This window comes from Triplophysa dalaica, chromosome 9 (assembly GCF_015846415.1).
Source record: "Triplophysa dalaica isolate WHDGS20190420 chromosome 9, ASM1584641v1, whole genome shotgun sequence".
NCBI lineage: Eukaryota > Metazoa > Chordata > Actinopteri > Cypriniformes > Nemacheilidae > Triplophysa > Triplophysa dalaica.
Window position 1 is genome coordinate 9,639,831 of NC_079550.1, and position 25,794 is coordinate 9,665,624.

General features: G+C 38.2%; 1 protein-coding gene across 2 annotated transcripts; it reads left to right on the plus strand.

The window, feature by feature from the left end:
* nectin3a (nectin cell adhesion molecule 3a) lies at positions 1 to 25,494 on the plus strand. 2 transcript variants are annotated; one of them, XM_056756550.1, is made up of 7 exons: positions 1 to 195; positions 14,178 to 14,254; positions 14,348 to 14,525; positions 18,241 to 18,540; positions 19,921 to 20,038; positions 20,600 to 20,751; positions 22,134 to 25,494. In XM_056756550.1, the coding sequence occupies exons 1-7, from the start codon at positions 105 to 107 to the stop codon at positions 22,760 to 22,762; spliced, it is 1,545 nt and encodes a 514-aa protein (XP_056612528.1). In that variant the 5' UTR covers positions 1 to 104; the 3' UTR covers positions 22,763 to 25,494. The 2 variants fall into 2 exon arrangements, with proteins under 2 accessions (XP_056612528.1, XP_056612527.1); XM_056756549.1 differs by having other exon boundaries at positions 14,178 to 14,525.
* The last annotated feature ends 300 nt before the right edge of the window (positions 25,495 to 25,794 follow it).

Genomic DNA, 25,794 nt, shown 5'->3' on the forward strand with positions numbered 1-25,794 from the left:
GGTCCCGCCCTCGCGTGGTACCGCGGTCCGCGCCGCTGTGCATCAGACGCCGCGTTGATTCAACTAGAAGGAACTCTGAGAGCGCTGAGACTGCGGACTGAATCATGGCAGAGGAAGTACGGGACATCTTTGGGAATAGCACCGTTTCCCGCGGACTTCTACCTTTCTTCGGACTTCTGTTTTGCGTCTACACCGGTGGGTACTGTTGCGGGATGGAGACGCTGGTGTTCATGAACTGGACTTGAAGTTAACATGCAAGTTGCGTTGAAAGTTTACCTAGTGCGCGTGAGATGAAATGCTCGTGATGTCACGTTCCCCCGTGTAGCCTATACATGAAACGATGCTCCGTTAGCGGATCAAGTTTGAGAATTAACTACTATTATATATTTTATTCGATTTGGTATTTACAGCAATCTTTTAATCCTTAAGATGCTCACCTTGGTTTACGATCACCAGTCTAACCCTTTGAAAATTATGGTTTTATTATAGCAAAGTTGTAACCATGGTTTTTGTTATTTTAGTTGGTTTAAGTTGTTTAATTAACAAAAATGGCGATTATTTTGGTGAAAAAAGGTTTATTTGTATGGTAGACACATATCTCTTTTTGAGCATCATTCACTGAATATGTGCATGTGAAATATTTGCATCTTGCAATACACACAGCAGTTGCTCCACCATTTAGACAAACGTTTATTTTTTCTGCATTGCAAACCAAGCAACTTTCTTTATTGTCAACAATATATTCCATTATGGTAACACAACTTTTTGCACAAGTTATACTTCAAAAAGTTTCAGTCCGCTGTCTCATGTATAGTGCTGTGAATCACTGAACTTGTGAAGCAGAATAAACAGTTGTAAAATGCTTGCGTGAATGAAGAACATGTGAAATGTTGGGTGTGTTTAGGCATAATAGGCAAGTGCATATTTTGAGCTCTCCGGAGGAAAGCGCTGCAGCCGCAGAGTCTGGAGGTATTGACCTGTTTTAGGGCAGTCTGCCAGTGACACTGTTCACTTCTGTTTCCTTAAATATTAGGTTCAAATGGGAGAAACTCCACGTCTGCGCCCTAAGAAAAATACTGCAAGAGGAAGTGGTCTGTTAAACTGAATGACTATAATCATGTCTTTTGTAGACCAATGCGAAGGGTGGAAATAGATGGAGCGAACTTTAACTGCACATAAAGCACTGGTAGTTAGTTTTGACAGGCTGATGCTAATTTTGTGTGGGTCCAACAGGAGAAATTCGTACGGCAAAGATTAATGTACGATTAACTGTTAACCAAAGTGACTGAATTGAGTTTGGTGAGAATTTGGATTGATGTGTTGAGTTTTCCCGTGTGTTGAGTAATTCAAGGGGATCTGAATTGTTCTCCTTATAAATTACAAAATCTGACATTGTCAATGGATGCTAAGTATCTCATAAATGTTTACATTTTATAACATTAAGTTCTATATAGCTTGGCACAATGACAGAGGGACAGATTAAATTTAGCCAGCAATGTTTAGTTGCTTGGTTGAATGTTTGTCCTGCACAGTTAACTGTATCATAAAACCCACGTCCATGTCATAGAGGGCGGTAAAATCAGCTGTTTACGTCCAATGAAGAACATTTATGTCAGCAGCGATGCAGTGGACATTTTTTCATGTTAAGTGGTTGCATATGGTCCTTTATACTGTATAGACGGTCTAATGTCATATTGGTGCAGTCACATCTGCAGAGGACAAATGGGCTAATCCTGGGCCGTAGGAGGAGCCACACAGGGTGTCTGCGAAAGTCTCGCTGCTGTATAATGAAACAGATGTACTGTAATGTTATGAAAATACAGTCAGAAAATGTCTCCCTGATTGGGCAAATTAGAGCAAGGTGAGAGCTTTGCAAGCTCAGCAGCCTCACGCGAGTAATGCGTTACAAAAATGTAGGTTAGCCTGTGTCATTGCTTAGCTGACTTTACACAGTTTTTCATGTTAGCCAGCTGCAAATCACTACAAAGCGGTGACCAATGCATAGACTCATTTCTCAGCTCAATAATAGAATGCAGACTGAGTCTTTATTAAAAAAAAATGTGTGCTGCATCATCATCCAGGCCATTTTTGTTCTCGATTTTAATCTCACTTAGCCTACACAACCGCAGGCTGAAATCTGCCAATCACATTAAAAGATTCTTTTGAAGGAGGTCCATCAGGAAATGACTATTAGACTTTATTGTGAGCTGAGCCAGCACGGAGGGGCACAAACCATGACCGCAGAGAAGCGTTTCGCTGTGAACGTCTTCCATCCTGGAAAATGTGATAATTAGAGGCTTTGTAACTGGAGGTCTATCTCTATTAAAGAGTGTTATGCCTTGCAAAAGTGCTTTTTCTTGTTTCGATTGCCGTTTAGGCGTGCAATTAAACAGCTATGGAGTCACGCCCCGGTATCTTTCAATCCCAGTGGGAAAGGGCTCATGAATTTGTTTAATTTGATTAATTCCATACATTTATGGTACGATTGTTGTGTATGTCCACCGATATTTCCGACATCACATTGCCCATCATGACACATGCATGCATCATATTTGGATTTTCCAACGTCTTATCTGATCTGTCTCCTAGGTCTCAGTGATGCATTTGCCCATTACAAAAGCGAATCTATCTTTTTTCAAAGCTCCTCAAAGATCCCTCTGTCTGGGCATCTGAACAAAGAGGATATTTTATGTGCAATGGTCTTCCCTGCTGTCTTTGTAATTGTTAGTCGGTGTGGAAGGTTTTAACAAGCGATACCGTGCAGGAGAGCAGTCCCGGTACTGTGATGTTGATGAGGTCCAAGTTCACAGAGTTCCCCTGCGTTCTCTTCAGATGTTGATGTATGATGTAATTACAGAGACGGGAAAGGAGTGTGTGAGGTCTTGTGAATTTGCTGCATTGTATTTCTGTTGTTAATCTGACGGCACCAAACCCTTAAAGAACACTAGTTCATGGCTTTACACTTGTGTATGACACAACAGTTGCGTACTGGAACTTCTGATGATTACTCAGCAGTAGCATTAATGAAGATTTCCTGTTGACCTGTCTGATGTTTTGCCAAAAGTTTTTATAGGTCGATTTTCAGAGTGTGACTTAAAGGGATAGTTTACCTAAAAGTGAAAATTCTTTCATCATTTACTCACCCTCTTGTCCTTTGAAACCTGAATGACTTCTGCAGAACACAAAAGAAGATATTTAAAAAAATGGTTTGGTACCCATTGACTTCCATTTGTTTAGTGTCCATACAAGCAAATCTCTACCGCTGTTGTTTGGTTACCAACATTCTTCAAAAAAATGTGTGTGTTCTTGTGAAAGTAAGAAAGTCAGGTTTACATGACATAAGCGAGTAAATGATGACAGAAATTTCATTTTTGGGTGAGCCTGTACCATTAACTCATCATACATTTATACCTACAAGTATTGTTGGTCGTGGCTTATCTAAGAGGTGCGCAATGCCGCCTCTGGTAAAATCTCACCCACCTGTGGCAATGTTGTCCCACAGGTGGAAAACCTATTAAATTCAGCCTATTTGACTGACAAACAAACCAAAAGACAAAGCCCTCAATGTGGGTGGTATTGGGCATCAATACCGATCGACACCCCAGTCTTCCATTTTGCGGACAGTGTGAGGAAAAAACAGAGTGAGGAGAGAGTAAACTAATCCTATTGTGCTCCATGTTGACCAAACCACTGCATTGCTTTCTTATTCTTGTTTGTTTGCTGTGTCTTTTGTGACATCTTGAGTATCTTGTTTCTCAGCTGGCAACACCTTGTAAACCTTGAGAGGACCAGGCCACAACATCACATTCTTCCATATACTGGCACCTCGTTTGAAACTGGTGAATCTTGGAGGAAATTTAAAGGCATCGATGTTGCGTAAACCATCCTGTATCTGTTATCGGACGAATGCAAGCAAACACTCACGCTTTGTTTGAATAGCCCTGTCATTGAGCTCTTCTTACAGTTATTGTGTTTGCATTAACACCGAAACTGTGAAGTGAAGGAAAACAGTTCTCGGTGAGTATGGGAAGGATGTCATAAACCCAGCCCTCGTGTTCTTCGATAGCGTGCTGATCTGTGAAGCTCCATTAACAGCTCACATTCTTACTTATTCGCCTCGTTCTAAAAAACACATTTCAGTCAGCGGTCCAGAAAAACAGCTTAATGTAGTGCATTTAAAATGAGTTTCTAGCTAGGATTTCAAATGAGGATCCATCTCCATAACAACATAACAATCTAAGGAAGTAATCCATACAGCTAGAGAATAAGAGCTTCATAGAAACTTCCCAAGGAAGTCTTGCAGGCCAGGAAGATGTCAAATTGTTGTTAGCAGTTCAGAACAGAAGCCTATTTATCCACACCTCAGTTGAATGTGGGCCAAATGTAACACCGATCCATTTTTCTTATGACCTTAAACAGGAAGTTGAATTAGACTGTATGGACAACGTTTTTTGTTGTTGTTTAAAACAAATTTGTTTACAATATTCATTATTAACACATGAAGCGGTTAAATTATATGAATGAAACAGAAAATAACTAAATAATTCAGCCCCTGGTTTAAATGATGTATTAAAGAAACCCATAAATGAAAACCCTGTTTTCATGTACTCACCCTCAAGTTGTTCCAAATCAATATATACATTTCTTTGTCCTGATGATCACAAAAGAAGATATTTTAAAGAATTTAGGAAAGGAGGCACAATTTTTCCTACTATGGTAGTCTATGGAGGCCAAGAACAGTTTGGTTACAAGCATTCTTCCAAATATCTTCCTCTGTGTTCATCAGAATAAAGATTTATATACAGATTTGAAACAACTCGAGAATTTATATTTTTGGGTGAACTGTCCCTTTAAGAGCAACAATGGTCCCAAACTCTTGCTATACTAAAATTTTGAGTGTGATTCATTGACCAAAAAGAGAAAACAAAAAATAACCAAATAAAAAACATTTTTGACTATTTTTATTAGGAACATTTCAATTGTGAATGCAATAATACTGTTATTTTGAATACTTTTGGCCACGATAATCATGTAGTGAACTGTCTCTCTCCCCAAAAAAGTACAATCGAACACTTTGCGCAGTTTGCAGTGTGAATTTAGCCTCATTGTGAACCAAGCATTAGCCGTTTTTCTAACATCTGTCACCAGCTTCTAAATTACCAACTCTTCATTCACACACAAGGGTGAATAACACAAGAATTTTCCACCACCAATAAGCAATTTACCCTCGCATTGTAAACCCGCGACCCCCTGCTTCTCAGTTAATAGCCGCTCATGGAAAGCGTCCTTTGTTCGGTTTCAAAAGATGTCAAGAAGTCGGGATGATAAGTGGAGCGTTGCTTGTGTTCATCGCGGACTAACGAGTCTCGGGAAAGGTTCTTTAGTTTGGTTTTTTGGCTGTTGACTTGGGTGTGAAGGGGCGGGTACGGTGACACCTAAACACTAACGTTATTGATCGCGCTGTCCCTTTAAGAGCTGGTGTTTAATCAGATTTGATGGGTGAGAAAATAGCTGGAGGAAGCGTTTCCTTGGAAGAAGGAAACGTTCTCGTACCATGACAGGCAGAATGTTTATTTGGATTTGCTAATTACTTCACAGATGTTTTATTGTTTTCGTGGAAGTAAAGATATCTGCTTTCAAATATGTCACGGCTGACAAAAGCTGATTAACATATCCAGGCAAATGTAAATAAACTCAGTCAATTAGCTATTGAAAACCTTAATTCATACAATCAAGGGTGTACGTCTGTTTTATAACAGAAGCAAAAAGCAAAATGTTCTCGAACTCTTGAGTTGTGTCACCTAGATTATAGATTACAAGAACATAGTTTGACTAGCTCAATAGTGCATTGTTGGTTCAATGGATTGAGGTTATTATTATTTTACAGCATCTCATCATTTAGTTTTCTACACAAGGTCAATGTCCTCAATGTTCTCGTTTTATTAGTAGTTTCGCTCACTAAGATATTGAATCAGGGAACAGAGAGTTTTCTTTGGGGCAAACAACTGCAAAATTGAATATTTAAGATCTCCTTTTTGGATTCCAATGCAATAATCTGTTACACTTGAACAGGGTACTGCCAAAATGTCCCTGCACTAAAATGTGCTATGGTCCTGCAGTCTGCTCCTGTCAGGGGTCATGAACTATGATAACTCTATTTTCACTTCCTCTTTTGGCAGCGTGTAAAGTAAATGGGTACCCTGGTCTGGGTTAAATGGCTAACATGCTGAGTTGTTAAAACCCAGCGAAGGTCAAAAAGGAGAAACCTAATCCATTGGGTTGTATAACCTATGTTTGGTTGTTTTAACCCAAAATGCTTGGTTGTTTGAACCCGCTGTGGAGTCATCGTACAGCTGTATCTATCTTTTTTAAGTGTGATCAAACTAAATACTCCTTGAAGATACAACATATGCAATACTTCTCCATAGGTACTCAAGATTAATATGAGATTAGCAAAAAAAAAACATGTGTTACGCCCGCTTTAATGTCAAAACCAACTTTTTCAAACTTTTTTAAAACGTGTTCCCTAGTAAGTAATTATTCAGTGAACGAATCTCCATCCATGTTTTTAGATATTTGTGTCCATGTTGTATTATTTGTGAGATTTATATGCTAACGTCTCCGCCAAAAGAAGTTATCACTTGTGTTTACTTTCTAAAACAATCAACAAATAACAAAATAGTACAAGAGGAAGATATTGAGAAAGCGGTTTCTTTGCAAATCACCAAAAACGTAAGAAAAATAAAATAAACTATATAAATAATACATACTGTGTCCGGCATGTTTTATGATCATGTGACCCGCATGCACGCACAAATAATTCATTACTTACATTTAAAACGGACGTCCGCCTTAAAGTCTTGCGCTTTATTTATTTGATTTACTTTTGAAATTTGACTGTTGCTCAGCTCCCGTTGCATCATGGGATAGGAAAAGATCCACACTTACGAATCTCGGCGAAAGTAGTAGACCATCCTGGTATTTCTTGCCTACTATTTTTGGGATACTGAGGTTTCGGACATATTCATGACTCATACTCATTTTATTATTATAAAGTATGGAAGTAGGCGATTTTGGATACAGCAATCATCTCTGAGATACTCTTTTGTGGTAAAAAAAATAAGATTATTGGAAAACATAATGAAGCCCCAACCCTAACCACAACACCACTGGAGCAGATTGTACCAAAACATGTTCATTAAATTTGTATAAAATAGTTACAAAATGGCAGAAAAATAATTTTTTTGCTGTCTGCTGAGGCTCTGTCACTGTGTTTTCTTATATATTTTAAAGTGCACTTCTTTTGCCTTTCATCACATGTACACTGCCATTATGATATTAACACAGTGTTTAACTAAATCCCGTCACTGGTCTCATCCTGCCACATCATTGAGCCTTTAAAAACAGCTCCGATCCAAGTGTGCTATTGCGTGCAAGTGACGAGTTAGGCCTTTTGAAACGGCAGTTGTTTCCTGCTTTTTTTCATCTAAAAATGGTGAATATATCAGTTTGTTCTCTCCTCCCAGTGACCTGATAGAAAGACCAGGGGCTCTGGGACGAGTCTCACCACAACAAAATGAAGTTAAGATGTGAGGTCAGGTCCAGATCTCAGTTCACGCTGGGGCGTTTGGCTCATTGGATGAGCGGGGAATGCGCAACGGAGGACTCGGATATACAGTTGGACGAGGCGAACATCTTGTTGTAGTTAGTGATGTCAAGAGAAAGAAAAACAAACATGGGGAACGCTTCAAAGAGTGAACATATCTCTTTCATTAATTCATTTCTGAATTGTTTCCCCTCGTTTCCTTTTTGTTCTTCACTCATCTTTGTGTTCCGTGCGGGCGACCTTGCGATTTGTTCCTCATTACCTTTGCCAATTTTTTGTTTTGTATTATTCGATGCAGTCACACCATGCCTTTCATTTCCTATTGAAGTTCTTGAAATCTGATTGGTAGAGCTGCGCTTCCTCTCAGGCAACTTTGGCCGGGATTTGCATGTTTTCTTGAAGTTTAACATATTGTTGAGCCATGCCTGGGTTGAGGTCATGATTAAAGCGTCCTGATTATAATAGGATATCCTCGAGGAAAGTTTACATGCTCATGAAGGAATGGCTGTAATTGCATCCACAGGATTAAATGTTTATGTTCTTATTTCTTACCTTTCAACAATCTAAATGGCAGATGAAAGTGCTTTGTTTCAGACCTGGGTTTTGTCATTATTTCTCAAGTTGTGAGTACACGTTTACAGCAAACGCAATGAACACCAGTTTGTTTCTCTGGCCGCGAGTCAGATTTCTGAGGCGGAGACCATCTGTTCGTTTCTATGAAAAGGGACCGTAGACTCATACATTTTCTGCACATTATGTAAAATAAATTAAGTTAAAAATTGGAACTACATAAAGAAATATCATGGGTTGAATAAAGTTTAAGGTCTGTTCACAGCATGTGTGGAAAACATCTGTTGTTGATTACAGCAGAAAATGCGTTCATAGAAACAAGAAAATAATAATAATTCTCTTATAATGGAACTCTATCATTCATTACGTTACATAGTCGCTTTCATCAAAATAAAGACTCCTGGCTTTACAAGACCACCACTGGTTCAGCACCCCCGTATCTTCACACGCTAATGCAGATGTATGTACCTGCCGCCAGATCTCTGGCTCTCTGCAAATGAATGACGTCTTGTGGTGCCGTCCCAAAAAGGTAAAAAACCTTCTCTGGATCGGTCCACTGATGTGGAATGATCTGCCCGCTGCTACAAGATCTACAGATTCTGTAGCCATCTTTAAGAATCGTCTGAAAACACATCAGTTCTGACTTGTATTTCTTCTCTACTCTTTCAAAAAAATAAGAACCTTCTAACTTAGCTCTGTATACTGTGTAAGTTATATGAGACCAGTCTTTTTGATTGCACTTTTTGTTGTCCTTATGCTGTCCCAATTGCTTGTATTGTTTACCACATCTGTAAGTCGCTTTGGATAAAAGCATCTGCTAAATGAATAAATGGAAAATGTAAATGTCTATAAGGCTGTTGTTTAAAGGGATAGTTTATCCCAAAATTCTGTTATCATTCACTCACCTTCTTGTCATTTCAAACCAGAATACAAATGAAGATATTTTGAAGAATGTACTGTAGGTAACCGCAGAACGACGGTTATCATACAATTAAGTGAATGGGTGCCGCTCTTGGTCGAAATCTTCAAAATATCTTCTTTTGTGTTCCTCAGAAAAAGAAAGCCATGCATATTTGAAATGACAAGAGAATGAGTATTTTTTTGGGGGGGTGAACTATTACTTTTAATATAGGCCTATTCATTGTATGAATGTGTGGCATAGCATACCATGCATTTCAACCCGCACGTGTATAGGTTTCTGCAGTCTGTTGTAACAGCCGATTGCTGACAGATTTTTTTTGTCAGCCTGTGTTCGCCATCTTCCCGATGGGCACCGTTGTGTTTGTAGAATGTGTGTGCGTATGTGACGGACAGGTTGGGAGGTCAGCGGAGGGTTTGGCTTACAGACAGGTGCCAGCTGTTCTTATGGCTCAGACCGCAGAGAAGTGGAGACAGCACAGGGTGTGTTTGTGCTGCCCTAAACATAACAAACACGCACAGGGCGACCGTAAACATAAATAACTGTCCGTATGTTCTTGCATTGAAAGGCTTTGTTTGATGATAAGGTAACAGGATTGCCATTGTATTACCTTAGTTAGTCAATGAAATTACATTAATTCCAATACCAATTGTGAGATTTACTAAGCGTTCTCTATATATTACAGCAAAAATAACACAGCTAAAGAGGAAAATGTCAGTAACGATTCAGTTAAGTTCTGATTTAACATGTAGATATTTTTTTATTCTTTTCTGCATTTATTTTCCACAATAAGAGAGATTTCAATACAGTGCTTGTTAGAACTAAAATAATTAAATTCACACTTCTGATTTCAGAGGTCAAATGATCCGCCAAGAGCTTTTGTTTCATGTGGATAGTGCTGATTTAATGAGAGAGCAGGACTTACAGTATGTTGGCAATTCATACATCCTGTAAAAACTCTAAATCCCTCTTGTCCTCACCTGAGTTTTGCTGTGGTATCACAACATCAAACGTAAGCTTACATCTGAAGTTTGCATGGTTTGAAGAGTTGTTGTAAGTTGGGCGCAACTCTAAGCTCCATTCTCATGAAGATGCTCATTATAACCAGGTTAATTACCAGTGTTGGTAGAAAATCAATCCTTGAAGTGACTTGATACGTGTTATTTTTGTAGAAGCAGAAACAGTTGTTGATTTATTAACAGTTAGAAACTTGCATTATTAAACACAACAATGGTATTTAAATGTTACATTTATTTTATTTATTCTATTATTAAATTAGTTGTTTAAAGATAAAAATTATTTGAAGTTTGATATGAACACATCTCTGCGTATGCAAAATGTTCTTATATGTGACCCTGGATCACAAAACCTTGTGACCTAGTAACCTAGTAAAAGACAAAAATACATAGTTTGGGTCAAAATGATCGATTTTTCTTTTATGCCAAAATCATTAGGATATTAATAAAGATCATGTTTCATGAAGATATTTTGTAAAATATATTTTTGTGAGTGGATGGCCTGCTACAGTGCCCCTGATTAACAACTTCAAAGGCAATTTTCTCATTATTTAGATATTTTTGCTCTCTCAGATTCCTGAATTTTAAAAGCTTGTATATCAGACAGATATTGTCCTATTTTAACAAATTCATCAATAGAAAGCTTGTTTATTCAGCTTTCAGATTATGTGCAAATCTCAATTTCGAAAAATTTACCCATAAGGATTTTTTTAAAGACCCAGGAATTAAAAAATATATTTGATCTTTTATTTAAATCAGGACATAAATTGATATGCTCCAAAGCGCTGACAAAATTAGCACATTAAGAAGATAAAAGCATTCAGAATTGACAACCTGCGTCCAAAATCGCATACTGTGACATTACGTACTGAATTTGAATAAGTATCTACCTATGGACCGTTAAAAGATTACGGAAGCAGTAGACCGTCCGGTTATATCTCGCCTACTATTTTTGCATACTGAGGTTTCGGACGTACTCATGACTCATACTTATTTTTGCCAACTATACAGTGTAAAAGGAAGTAGTTTCGGACGCAGGTAGAGTTTTGCATGTGCGCTCAAAAAATCTAGAAATTTCATGACGTCATGCTACGCTTCAACCTATCATCAAATTTCTTGTCCAAATCAAATGCAATTTTGAATCCGAAGAGTCCCGCCCCGTTTCACAACGAAATCTGCTGAAGCGGCGCCTCAAAACAATTCACACAATTATTGTGTCCTACATAATGAATGATACGCAGTGCACTAGAAGATAGGGACTGATTTAGACAGTGTAACATGTTGTCCATTGAGACAAATGAAGTCTAATTTCGTGTCACTGGAGCGGTTGCATGCGACTGTGCTCAGTTTAAGAGACCTTGACAGAACAGAGTTGATATGCGTCGATCACATGCACAAATCGACTGAGAAAACAAAACGTACCAGTTTAAAGTCTACAGAATGTTAAGGCTCAATTGAAGAGATCATACATTGCAAAAAGTCTTGTAACTCGAGTCTTGTTGAGCCGGGAGAAATCTGCACTATGCAGTGTTGAGTCCCAAGGTAAAAGAGTGAAAAAATCTGCTCCAAAAGAGCAAACTATCATGCAGGGGTTGTTGTCAGGAACCGCAATGCTAGTCTGAGTCAGAGACATAGAAAATCCCTATTTTATATCAGACTATATATGTATAGGCTGTCAATGTCTACGTATGTCGAAATCATATCATTATGCACCATTTGCACCAGTCTTTAAGCCAATAGTCACAAGTCTGGTTTACTAGGTTATATTTAGCCTAGCCCCTTGAATTCGGCATAGCAATCCCATTGGTCTCATGCATAAGCTTATAAACCATAGACTCTGATTGACATTAATGACTCTTTAACAATCTTTTCAGTCTGCGTCGTAATGGTGATCCTCTGGTCTCAGCATATTTGATATTCCAGAAGTCAGCCAGATTGCAGTGAAGTCCTCTTTCTCTCTGACGCACACCCTCCTTCGTTGCCTCTTTGTGTGTGTGTGTGTGTGTGTGTGTGTGTATTCTTGCAATTACAGGGTGGGCAGGGGAACAGTCACAGGGAAGGCCTGCACCCATACAGCCATGATATAATAGCAGAGGTTCACCACCATTCTGCGGCTGCCAAAGTTTCAAAATATCAGCCACTATTTATTCCCTCCATAGAGCCACTTTTTACGATATGGTCTCGTATACCCAGACTATGCATTTGAAATAGAAGGGGTTTTACCTTTGGAGCATTTTGATGGTATTAATAGTTCTTAGCGCAGTTATTTGTACTGCTGTCATTGAGGAGAGGGAAGCGTAGTGCCCCCATTAACTGTTTTTCCATTTGAAGCTGAGCCGTTTGTGGGCTTAAATGACTGAGGAGAGTTTTAGTTTTGACTCTATAGTGTTTCTTCAGAATGTGTTTTGCACAACTCTTTTTCTATAACCTATAATTTTTCTGTGTTTCCAGTCATCTTCATGGAAACGTGTTCTTTTGTTTTGCTTTTAGAACACCATGATTTCCTGCAGGAGACTTTAAAAGCTACAGAATACATATTTTTTTATGTTAATAAAATATATAAGTGTACCCAAAGTGTGGAAAACATATAATACAGAAACTAACTCATGATACAAAAATACTTCTTTTGATAGTTTTCTTTATTTTTTGAATTGCCTTTTTCTGTAAATACAGCCGCGAAAAAAATTAAGAGACTCAATTTTCATTCATTCAGCATTTCTAGATATATAGACTGATGTCACATGGAAACAACAAATTTACAAAACAAATTTTTACTAAGTACATGTACAAATATTCCTTTTGTCTTATGAACTTGTTTTCTTTGCAGTTTTTGAGAAAAATAAATTAACCTTTTTAACACATTTCTGTTATTTTGACCTGTTTCTCCAGTTTTCATTTTCTACAAATAAATTCATTTTTATGAATTTATTTGTAAATATTTTTATTTCAATTTGAGAGAAATATTGTTAGTAGTTCACAATATGAAACAAAAATGATCGTTTTACCTAAACACAAATTCAGAAAAACTGAAACTGATTTAAAATTGCCTCTTAATTTTCTTCTTTTCTTCTTGTTTTCATAATAAAATTAATTCACATGGGTCCGTGCTTATTCATGAGATATAATTTTACTTCATTCATGCACAAAGATACAGCCTTTGTTGGGAAAAATGGACCCAAAATATTGATGACTCGTCCTGAAATACACAAATTGTTGAGTGAACATTCCTCACCTTGATATCACCTGCGACAAACAATTAATGACGTTACGAGAATAAAAACAGGGATGATTCATCCCTTTGATGTGACTGATGTGTCTCATCTAAACTTCCAGTTTCGACAGGAAATACATCAACAAAGAACAGAAAACTGTGTTGGGGTCCCTGTTTGATTTTTGACTCATCACCAAGCCTATCTCCACCTTCATACCATCTTTTTTTAATCAGGCTCTTCTATTGTAACTGTAACCGCCAGCTCACCAAAAAATCATGTCTCAGCAAATAACTCCAGCATGTTCAAATAAACATGCAAAGGGCAAAGACGCAGATTAAAGAAGCCTGTTAAACAAAAATTGCGTTGTTGTTTTCATCCCGTTCCAGCAGCTTTTATTAGACAAGGTGCTTAGACGCTTAACAGAGAGGACGGTCAGGGCGTCCCGCAGCGTGACGCGGGGGTCTGTATGGATCTCATTAGGAATGTGAGGCACGGGCTGTGTGGCAGAGCGCTGCCAGCTTGCTGCAGTCCAGAAGCGAGGCCTCCTGCGTGAGGTGTAATTATGGCTGGGGAAACACAAGCCCTCATTATCTCCATTACTAGATCTCCCACTACTGTACTTTAGTTATGACCTTTCAAGGCTTCCTCTGATGGAGGTTATGTCAGCAGAAAGACACAGATGGAACCAGTTTAGGCTCACAAGCTGGAACGGATTCACAATATCATGTAGCAGGATTTTTTGTGAGATGTTCTTTAGTATGGCAGGGAAGAACAAAGGCCATGATAATCATGTAGTGAAAATCTGATATTGCTAAATCTGTTCATTCATTTCCTGTGTCGTTGTGTGTCTCCAGGTGTGTGGGCCAATGAGGTCCTGGTTCCAGAGCATGTGACCGCTGTACTGGGAAAGAACGTCACATTGACCTGTAAGGTGAGAGTGAGCACCAATCTCAGCCTGACGCAGAGTTCCTGGGAGCGCAAGCTGCCCTCTGGCACTTTCACTTTGGCCGTCTTCAACCCACAGTACGGGATCTCCATAGCTGACAATTACAGCAATCGGGTGCACTTCCTCAAGCCTTCAGTGCATGATGTGTCCATCATCCTTGAGGGTGTGGGCTTTGCAGACATTGGGACGTACACATGCAAAGTGGTGACCTTCCAACTTGGAAACATGCAGGCCTCTACGAAAGTGGACATTATGGGTGGGTTCAATATCAACATTTTTTCATTCATGCTTTTGGCAGATGCTTTTATCCAAAGAGACACACAGTGCATTTGATCAGCTTGTGTGTCCTGCAAACATAATGCTTTATCAGCAGAGCTACAGAACAGCTTGACTTATATACTGTAATCGTATCAACAGTTACTCTTTAGGAAACATCAATGTAGATGACACCATGGGCATTACATAACATTGAATTGGAGCCTGACACATATTCAAGTAAATAAAATATTGTAAATTAGGGCTGTTCAATGATTTACATAATATATGCACAGTGCATATTTATTTTTTTGTTTATAAAGACATACTGTACATGTACTGTATATGTTTAGATTATATAATTTGAATTACATTAGGGCTGTCAAACGATTAATAAAAGTTTGTTTTTTCCTAATATATGCATGTGCACTGTGCAAATTAATTTTGTATTCATTTATATATATTTAAGAAAAATATAAAAAGTAAAACATTTATATGTCATTTAAATTATGGGTAAGTATAAATAAACACATGTAAATATTTCATTAATACATATACATGTATGTGAATGTTTCTGTGTATTAATACACAGACATATATTATGCAAACACAAACTTAAAATTATATATAACATTTGATTAAATGTTTTGATATAATTTAGGGCTGTCACTTGATTAATCGCTATTAATCTCATTAAGGATAATTGTGTTTGCATTTTATATTTTTAAGGTGTATATAAATACTAAATAAATAAGCACACGCACATACATATATTATGCGCCGTAAAAACAAACTTTTATTCTGGATGCGATTAATCCACAAAATACTTGGATAGGTGGAACGAGGGGGCAGGCACCTAACAACCACTCAGAAAACCTGCATAGAACTGCATAGAAATGCCCTGGCAACCACATTGTGCTTATTGATAAAGTTTCACATTTTATATAAAGCTAAAAGCTGCAATAATTATAAGATTAGTTACATTTATTTCTAAGTATGCGAAATATTTTAGGTGACTAATTGTGTTCTAAAAATCTTCAGGGAACCAAAATTTCAGGGAAGTTATGATTTAGCAGGACATGTGCTGAAACGGCTTATTTTTTAGATTGTAATTATAGAAATATGTGGAAACCTTTACAGAGGCCCTGTTCTGATTTTGAAATAAAGTGTCAGGCAGTTACAGAGATATTTATCATACGCTGGTATGATAATGGATTCCTTGTTTTTTTATGTTGTGTGATGTTTTGTTCCTTCCTTATTGTTTACTTCCTGCGTCCCTGCAAAACAAGACAGAAGCAAGTTTTCCCTTTATTGTTTAACCTGTGTGACAGTAAGGCGAAAGCAGCACTGGACCAGAAGTCAAACTTTACTTGATTCACATAGAAATGTCATTCCTATTACAGGAAAGCCTTATTTTTGTGTGGCATTTTCACACCACAGGGAGAAATTTACTTACTGGCCTCACTGGCCAATCAGCTGGGTTGAATTTGTGTGCTTTTTGCACACAAGCTTGAAGCCGCCACCCCTTTTCCAGTAAATTTAACAATGATGCATCATTGCAGGAATTCTCAATGACCATGTGAATTTAACAATAAAAAACATCAGAGGTGGCACGCAAGCCCAACTATGCGATTCGTAACCAAAATTCCCTCCTTTCCTTTTTAACATAATGACCATTATAGTTACATTCAGAGTTGTGTGTTGATATAGTCTGGAGCAGGGCTCTTAATTTCATTAATGGTCCTGGGACAACTTAGCCCCCCCTATACGCTTAGCAGTGTAAAGATACATTTAGCGAGCCCCTTCATCACTTCCCTCTAATGACAGCCCTGCTCTGTGACCCACAGCGGGAAACGTTTGACGTCTGAGATCTTGCGGGAGACAGTAACCCATCCCTAATTCCTCCACTCCCTAATGAAAAAAATCTGTACCTTGCCCCCCTGCACCCCCCCACACTATCGAATGAACACGCTCGCCATTATATCTTGTATCTGGAGGGTTGAGTGTGAATGAGTTGCCAAGATGCCCCTGTAGGCCCTGAGTCAGCGAGATGCAGATGGCACAGGGTTCAGGTTAGATGAATTCTGGGAGGGTCGGATCTTGGCAGTTGAATGTCATCGCTCAGTGATGCACTGTGGTTCCCCACTGCGCTGCTTTTGCGAGGCTATATTTAGCTTTAGGGGTCCCGGGGGTTATTTAGATTTGTCGTATACAAGATCGGCATGAAAACGGAGCGGAACAGGTGTGTGCAGCAGACGGCCTTGTGTTAGGAATTAAGTTGACGTTCCTGTCACACATGGTGAAAGAGTTTCTTAGAGGCAGGAGCGCAGCTGTTCCAGTCCATGACAGAGAGAGTTGTGGGTTTATAGACAAGATGCATATATAGAAGAGATTTTCTTATATAGAAAAGTTAATATATATATATATACATATATAAATGTGTTAGTTTCAAAATATAACTTAAGTTTAAATGTGACACATTATAAGCCTCTAAAATGCTTACTGAGATATATATTGAATATATTAGTGCTGTCAAATTGATTAATCGCGATTAATCGATTACAAAATAAATGTTTGTATATACCCACATACTAATGCAATATTGTTCAAGTAGGAGTGTGATAGTGCTCTATATCAGCATGGCTGTGTTTAGGCCAGAGTAGGCAATCATATCATTCCGATATAGAGACGTATAACACGACTACAAGAGCGATATTGCATTTATACAACAGTTCAACGCCACAAGTATGTAGATTAATCAGAAAGTGTCTTTATAACCCTCTGGTTTGTCACGGAACAGGAGAACTACTTTCTTCCACCACAAATTCCAGACAAGCAGTTAAACAATGATCCGTTACTAATTCCAAACCGTCACATCTTTTAAATGCGCTGTATAGCTTCAGTGAAGTTATTAGTGAGACACGGCACTTTTTCACAATTTTTGTCACGCAAGTCGCATCTCGAGACCCTTGCGTCCCACGCTGTGATTTTTAAACCATTCCTGAGTGCTGTAAACTACTATAAAATGGGTTGCAAAATTTGTGTGTTTTACTTTCAGTTTCATAAATCCGGCTTAGTTTAGTGGAAGGGTGATACAAGCGGCTTTCAGATTTGAGAACCACAAAGAACTGTTTTATCATACATAAATAATAATAAGATGCTTTTCTGTTAAACCTAAACACAATGTAATGCAGATGTGGTTCAGTCACAGTTAATGTCATTTCAGAAATGAGAACAATGGTTAAAATGGACTCTCTTGTTTTAATTCAATCGGTGCGGCTTTTGTTGCTGTGGGCAGTAGAACAAATTATTGCAGTAAAGTTGACATTTCAAAATGATTTATTGAACTGTCATATATAATGTGTCTTTGCTTCAGCCATGTGGAGTCTCTCACTAATGTACCACTGTTCTGACTCTCTGTGGGTGCTTGTAGTTCTTCTGCCTCAGCACTCAGACTCATTTCACATTGTTGCCATCATTCATTTTTAATGTGAATATGTGGGTTCGGGTAATCGATCACATCTCCTGTTTCCTGAGTGTACTTAGACCTCTTTTCCCACTCTCTGCTTTTAAAAGATCGTTTATTTATCCTGTTGAGTGATATCATCTTGTACATTCTGTATCAATAACTCATTTTCTAATTTATAATTCCTCAAGATCTTCAGACCTGCTTATTTCTCTGTTCAATTCGGTTTCTTCTGTCTTGGTTTCTTCAGTGGAGCCCAAAGTCTATGTGTCTCCCGGCTCTTTGTCTCTGCTGGCTGGAGATGGTGAAACTCTAGTGGCCACCTGCACAGCTGAACGGGGTCGCCCGGCGTCGGAGGTCCTCTGGATGACAGACTTGGATGGCCAGACAGATGTCATGACGCACGAGGAGACCGATGGCACCACCACCACTTTAGCTCATTTCATCTGGGCTCCCACCCGTGAGGGCTTCGGCAGTGCCCTCAGCTGCATCGTCCGTCACCCGGCCCTATCCACAGAATTCCGCATACCATATCAGCTCAACATACTGTGTGAGTACAAATGTGGATATTAGCGATTAAATAATTTTTTGTAAGGTTTAGTTCTGTCATTGTTTTATCAAACTTCCTTCACTTTAAGTAAAAAAAATCTGATTCATTTATTTCATTTTTTATTTATGATTACATTTTCTTTACTTTCAATAATTGCAGCAATGGTTCTCCATATTCACTGTCCTTTATCAATAGAGGCAAAAAGTCTGAAAATAATAATTGAATGCATAAAAATAAATATGAAAATATTGAAAGAATAAAATATCAAGTAGTTTATATTTTACAGCGAATAATTATTAAAGAAAAAGTAATATGTAATATTCAAAATAGTTTTATTTTCATAAATTACTTATATATATATATATATATATATATATATATATATATTTATTATTATTGCCGTCTTGGTCTTCCATATCCACTGTCATTTATCAATAGAGGCCAAAAGTAAGAAAAGTAAAGTAAAAAAAAGGTAAAGGTCTTAACTGCTGGGACCTTGGGATATGCGTTTAGTATTTCACAGTATAGGAGATGGACTCTCTGCCAGCAGTTGGTGGTTTCTAGTTTATTTGAGCACAGGTCATTCAGGAACTCACTTTTGCGACTTTCAGACTCGTAAAATGTCAATTTAGAAGTCGATTTAACGTCCTAATCCTCCACGCACAAACCATTGGCATCCTCAATTGTTGGCCGCTGTCTGTTTGAACGGTTAATGGAGGTGGTTTATGAAATATTGATCCAAGCACAGCAAGGACAGCATCAGGAGAGGAAACACAACTGGGAGGGGAAGGCTTTAGCAGTCGATTAAATGACACAACGCCTTCCAGACTGTTTTAAAAACTACTTTTGATGAGTAAAATATTCATTTGTTGTGTTCTCACATGGGTGTGACTTACTTCTGTCAAGAACAAATGGTTCTTTTGTGAGTAGAATTAAAGTAAATTGCCAAAAATTGTACGTCACTGACACTGAACGTCATCAGTTCTCAAGAATACTGTGGTTTGGTTCAAGTTAGTTGAATGCTGCATGCTGATAAGAATTCAATCTTGTTGTTATTAGATAAACGGTGGGGTTGAATCTCAGCATTCTCTGTTTCACTCCTGGATTCTCGCATGTGGTTTATTTTCTCAGCCCTAGTGTCCCGGCGTTTCTGTTTAATTGGGTTAGCCAACCACATTACCCCTCGCTGTTTCTATTCTGTTGTATTGGGAAGAACTTTAGTCCAACGTGACAATTGCCATGTCAAAACATTATGTAATACTTCATTTAAACATACACTTCAAACACTTGTACTGCTTTCAAATAAAATAAATCAGTTTTATTTATTTAAAATCATGAAATTATGAAGTCTTATAATGAAATTCTGAAATCTTGTCGCAGTTCGTCCAGATGTTGTGGTGGTGGGCCTACAGGAGGCGTGGTATGTGGGACAACGAAATGTAAAGTTGGACTGCAAAGCCTCTGCCAACCCACCTGCTCATGTCTTCCTCTGGACCAGGTTTGTACAATCACCTACATTGCAGTATACAGTATTTAGGTGAAGAAGTTAAACCGGTACGTTCTATATATAAAGTATCATAAAAATATGTCATCATTTATTTTCCCTTGTGTTGTTCAAAACCTGTATGATTTTTTCATCTGTGGAACACAAAAGAAGATACTTTAGAAAATGTCCAAATAACGGAAGTCAATAAGGGTCAGTGTTATTCAGTTACCAACATTCTTCAAAATATCTTCTTCTATGCTCTGCAGAAGAAAGAAAGTCAAACAGGTTTGGAATGACATGAGGATGAGTAAATGATGACAGATTTTTTATTTTAGGGTGAACTGTCCCTTTAAGTATCCAGGCTAAAAATCTTTTGATATTCAGCACCAGTGTGTAGTGTAGACACTGCTTTATATACTGGAGTCTTACAGAAACTCTATATATCACTGATGTTCCCATGAGAAAGGGAGCAATGGCAACTACATGTTTTTTCCAGGGTGGTTGCCTGCAGAATAAATGACCTTGTTGACGTGTCCTAAACTGATCCGAATCCTGTCTTTTGTCACCCTCCAGGTTAGACGCCCCAATGCCTGCAGGTGTGGACACATCTAATGGGAGCCTAATGTTTACTCGGCCTTTAGAGCAAAACGACTCTGGACAATATAGGTGTGAAGTTCAGAACGATGTTGGGCAGAGCTTTCAAGATGTTCGCATCTTGATAAAAGGTGAGAAGTTGTATGTAACCTCAGAGGATCCCTGTGATGATGTTTTTACTTCATAGGGGGTTGAAGTTAAAGGGAAAAGGTTTGGGTGATAGATTATGTTCTGATTTCAACACGGCTATTTTAACATGACATTGGTGACTCAGGATGAAAATTATAAGGCAAACTGCAGAATGACTTTTTTCTTTCATTACTTCCTGCAGTAGTATCTTTGGCCTGACATCTTAAGATCTTTCATGCAGACGAGACACTCCACCCAAGGATAAAACACACTTTATGTTACGCTCCATATTAGTTTTTGCGTTTGAACTTATCGCCAGCTGGAAACCCACAGTGCGTTAAAGGTTTGCAACAAGTACAACAACATAACATGTTAAAAATGACTTGTGTATTACTACACAACATTTTCATGGTCATTGACAAAAACGCACGTTTGGCTGCGTTTTAATCTCGTTTTCACTTTGAGTTGGTCTGCATCTCCACGTAAATACCAAACTGTTGACAGTGAGCGAGTTGAACGTGCCAAATGTCCACACTTGGCCTGTGAGGTTTCTGCAGTGACGTAAATAAGTTTGAAGCAAACTTGGAGGAGTTTCCATTCAGTCAGCTCTTCTTGTGCATCATACACAAGGTGCCACCTAAGCCCTTCTTTTAGCAACAAAAGATGATAAGGTTTGAGTATTATTTGACCCTGCTTGTTACATGGTGTGCAAATTCTTCACATTTCTGACAGAAAAGGCAGAGAGTATGGAAAGTTTGTATTAGAGCAAAGAAAAAACAGAATTTTAGGATGTTTAAGGCCTTGGTATAGACCGTTTCATCGGACATGCGCACCTGGATTGCCGCCGACTTCCGGTCTGTGTTTGTTTATCGGTCTGGCTAGTGTCTTATAATGTGACTATTTAATTTAAATGTTAATATTAATTTATGTTATTATTTTAGTATATAATATTTGTATTAAATAAACAATGGTTGAATGGGTCCCGTAGTTTTGTCGCATTTAAAGAAACCAAATGAGAGATTAACATGTTGGGGTTGAGCTTGGTATCACAGTCTAAATTCTAAATATTGGAGAGGCAAGTTTAGCCAAGTTTCTTCCCAGTTTCTTTTGCGTGTTTTCAGAAATAATCTGCAGGCACTCTATTATTTGCCAATGTGTATCGAATGTGCGCATGCGCAGTAAGATTTGTTTATCTTGTTGGTTTAAAACCATCTATAGTTAACCCTCTTGATGATGCAAAGTATGTCATGCAGGTAGCCCAAAGACAGCTGGACTTTCCTATGGATTTAACAGCAGAATACCTAATACCTCTTAAATAGGAAATAGGTCGTATTTCAAGTCCTTTCATATGAACTGTTTTCTCATATATTTCTGTTTGCCCTAGAACCACCACCAACCACTGCGATCCCCACCACCCAGTCCAACTTGCCCAAAAGCAGCTTAACCATTACAGCTCCTGTCAAACAACAAGACCATTTCACCTTTCCAAGTGAAGCTTCCACACCACACAGCAGTCTGGGTACGGTTGTGGGTGGTGCCATCGGCGGGATCCTGGTTTTGGTGTTGCTAACGGCACTGGCGGGAGTCATCTACATGCGTCAGCGGCGAACATTCCGAGGCAACTACTACACCAAGCAGTACATAGGCCCGTCCGACATCCAGAAAGAGTCGCAGTTGGATGTGCTTGAACCACATGAGCTCCGGGACGTGTACGGAGACGATTCGGGCAATGGCAGCCAAGAACTAAAGCCCAAAATCGACGGAGATATTATTTATCCTGATTACGGCAGTGACCATAAAGACATCGAGGGCTGGAGCGACAATCTTAGCCTTCAGAGAGAGGAAACGTATTACTCGGACCACCACAACAGTCACAACGTGAACCCCAGTGGGCCACCTCTGCACAACGGCTCCCCCTACCTGCAAGACGAGTGCTGCAATAACGGCACAGACAGCGATTACGTGTCGCACGTAGACGGCTCTGTGATTTCACGCAGGGAGTGGTATGTTTGAAAACAAGGGGGTCAAGGAACTTTGGACAATGGGTTATTTAAATTGAACGGAGAAAGTATTATTTAACTCGGTGTACATTATGAACGAAAAATGTAATACTCTGAGCTCCAGGTTTTTCGATTTCATCCTCACGTTTAATACGAAGCGAATGGCTGTAATTTACTGCAAATACATGTATGTTTTGGATGATTTTGTCGCATGTATTTCTGTCAGACTTCAGGATGTAAAGAGAGGGGTTTACTTGGTTTATGATCACAGGGTGGACTTACACAAATAAGTCTGCCAAAATGAAGCTGCACTCAGTGAGTAACCGTTCCAGTTACCGCATTGCACATGACTGTTAGCTTTCAAACCAGGTGCAGTATATTCTTGGTCCTGTCCTCTCTCGCTGTTTTTCTTGACATTTACAGCATATGACTTCTCCAGTAATCGGAGCAATGGATCACTTTAGTTTCATGTCAATATGAGTTTGAAAGGCGTATAGTCAGAGTCTTATGTTTTGACTGCAGGGAATCCTTTTGCATAGGATACATGGTGCAGAAATCATTTTCTTAATCAGTATTTTTGTGTTTTTAATCATGTTATCTAAAGATTCTCAAAATTTGGTACTTGGAAAACACAAAATGTAAGCATAAAAATACATAATGACTTTTTCTACAACAAATTAAGAACATGATTGCAAAAATAATTTCTTACTCAATATTTTTATCTTGGTTTTTAGAACAAAAATGTAAATATTCTTAAATCAAGATCCATTTAAAACAATTCTTTAACAATTAAGCGAGCTTAATGCCAGTGGGGTAAGAAAAAGAAACTATTCCCTTTTAATTAAGTTAATTTCTCTTTCCCCTTTGGCAGATATTTTCTCTCGTTTTAAGCATAAAACTTAATTAATTTTGAATTAAGTAAAACAACACATTTTATCTTACCTGCTTCTAAACTATGTATTTGATTAAAAGGAAGACAATCCTGTCATTTTATATACAAAACACTAAAGATATTTTGAAAAATGTTGGTAACCAAAAACTGCTGGTCCCCATTGACTTCCATTGTATTGCCACAAAATCAATGCAAGTAAATTAGGGCTTTCGCACCGCAGAACCGATTTCACAGTTCCGGGACGATTTGCTGGAAGTACCTGCTTTTTTTTGGAATTTTAGTTTGGGAGAACCTTTTGGGACTTATTTCCAAAAAAGCCAGGATCTAAACCTGCTGGATAGGAATGAACCACGACGTAAGCAAACGCTGATTGGCCGAACACTTTGTTCCTGAACTTATCCGGTCTGAAAGCGCCTAAAGGGGACCAACGGTTTGGGGTGAACTATCCCTTTAAGAACTCTTAAATATATGTACTGGAAAACAAGACAAACATACCGAGTAAGAAATTCATGTTTGCGGTTTATTTATGTACATGAGTAGAAATACAGCATGGTTTACTCTACGGTTTATTTTTAACCCAGCTGCTTTATATTTTGACGCATTTCAACACACACCCTTCTCATAGTAATCTGCTTTTCACCAGTGTTTAAGTTAGAGAGCAATCAGACTGCTTCTGAAAGGGCGGTTTAATGTGGCTGTATTGAAGACCTGTCGTGGGGTGAGGGGACGGTTGACGTCCGCTGTGACAGATCAAAAGAACCACGGTCTGCCCCTGAGGTTTCACCGAAGCCTTGCGGCATCTGACAATTTAGAGCAACCCTTTTAATTTTACGCTGATTTCTTATTTCACTCCAACTCTCCACCCTTGCTACTCCCAATGCTTCAGATTTCCCAGAATAAACTGTCTGGCTCGCATCTGCTCAATGATCTAACTTTATAATTAATATTCTCTGTCCTCCTGCAAACGGCACTCGTTTCACCAGATCTCGGAGAAGTCCAAAGCATCTGTTTGCAAGCAAGGGAGATTCTTTTTACTCTATAGGCCACGACGGACGTGTGTAACATGCCTGTTGCTTTGATTCATTGTTCATAAATCTAATGCGTTGTTTCCACAGCTGCGTCTTCCTATATAGTGTTCAAGTAAAAATTTCAGTTCCTTGTCTTTAAAATATTTGGGGCAATTAACAAAAATGTAGTCTTATCTCATACATGATATGCTGGAGTTGAACAGTTTTTGTTTAGTTTTTAATACATTGCAGATTCATGCGTGTAACTTTATTAGTGCTTTACATAATGGAGTTACGGAAAAATTGACTACAAGTGTTTGTTTCCTTCTTGCTTACTTTTGTATAAAGTATGTATTTACAAGCATAGTGCCTTTGGCAGAATGAAAACCATCCGTCTGTCACTATTTAGTGAAGACATGCTTCTCTTGTATTCCTCAAGTGCTGTTTGAGTTTGTCATTTTCTCAAAGTTTTTTTATTCTTGTTGAAAGTTTGAAAGCACCTAAAATGTTGAGATCTCACTGGAAATTTGAAGCTTTTAGCGCTTTCAAGTGTTCATGTTGGCCAGTTGCAGTACATATTACTATTTGTAAATATTTTGCTGGGAGATATTTGTCTATGAAATAAACATATTTTTATATGAGGCTTGAAAACATTCAAATGTTCACATTTTGTTATGCTTTTTTCCTTCCCGTGTTCTTTTTAATATTTAGTTCTCAGGAGTTTAAACAATTATTTTGTACATGTTAGAGTTATTCAGATGTACTTTTGATTTATTTTGGACATAAGGGATGGATGTTGCTTTGTTTTTGATGCCTTCTGTTTATAATAAACAGTTTTCTTTGAGAGTGTTTGTGACTTTGACCATTTCTGAGATTATCTGGATGAGATTATTTGCTTCAATGGACTCGCACACATTGTTAAATGTGACCTTTGGGACACCTTTCAAATACTTTTATGACTTTCATAAATATAACACAAAACTTCTTGGTCTTGTTTTAATCTATATACCAAGTATTCATAATTTGATCTCTTCTGATATTTTTTATTGAAATGTGTATAATGCTCTTGAAATATTATACTATTGTTTAGTATTTTCATACACCCAAATCAAGGTCCTTTTTCCAAACAATAGCTTTGTACCATTT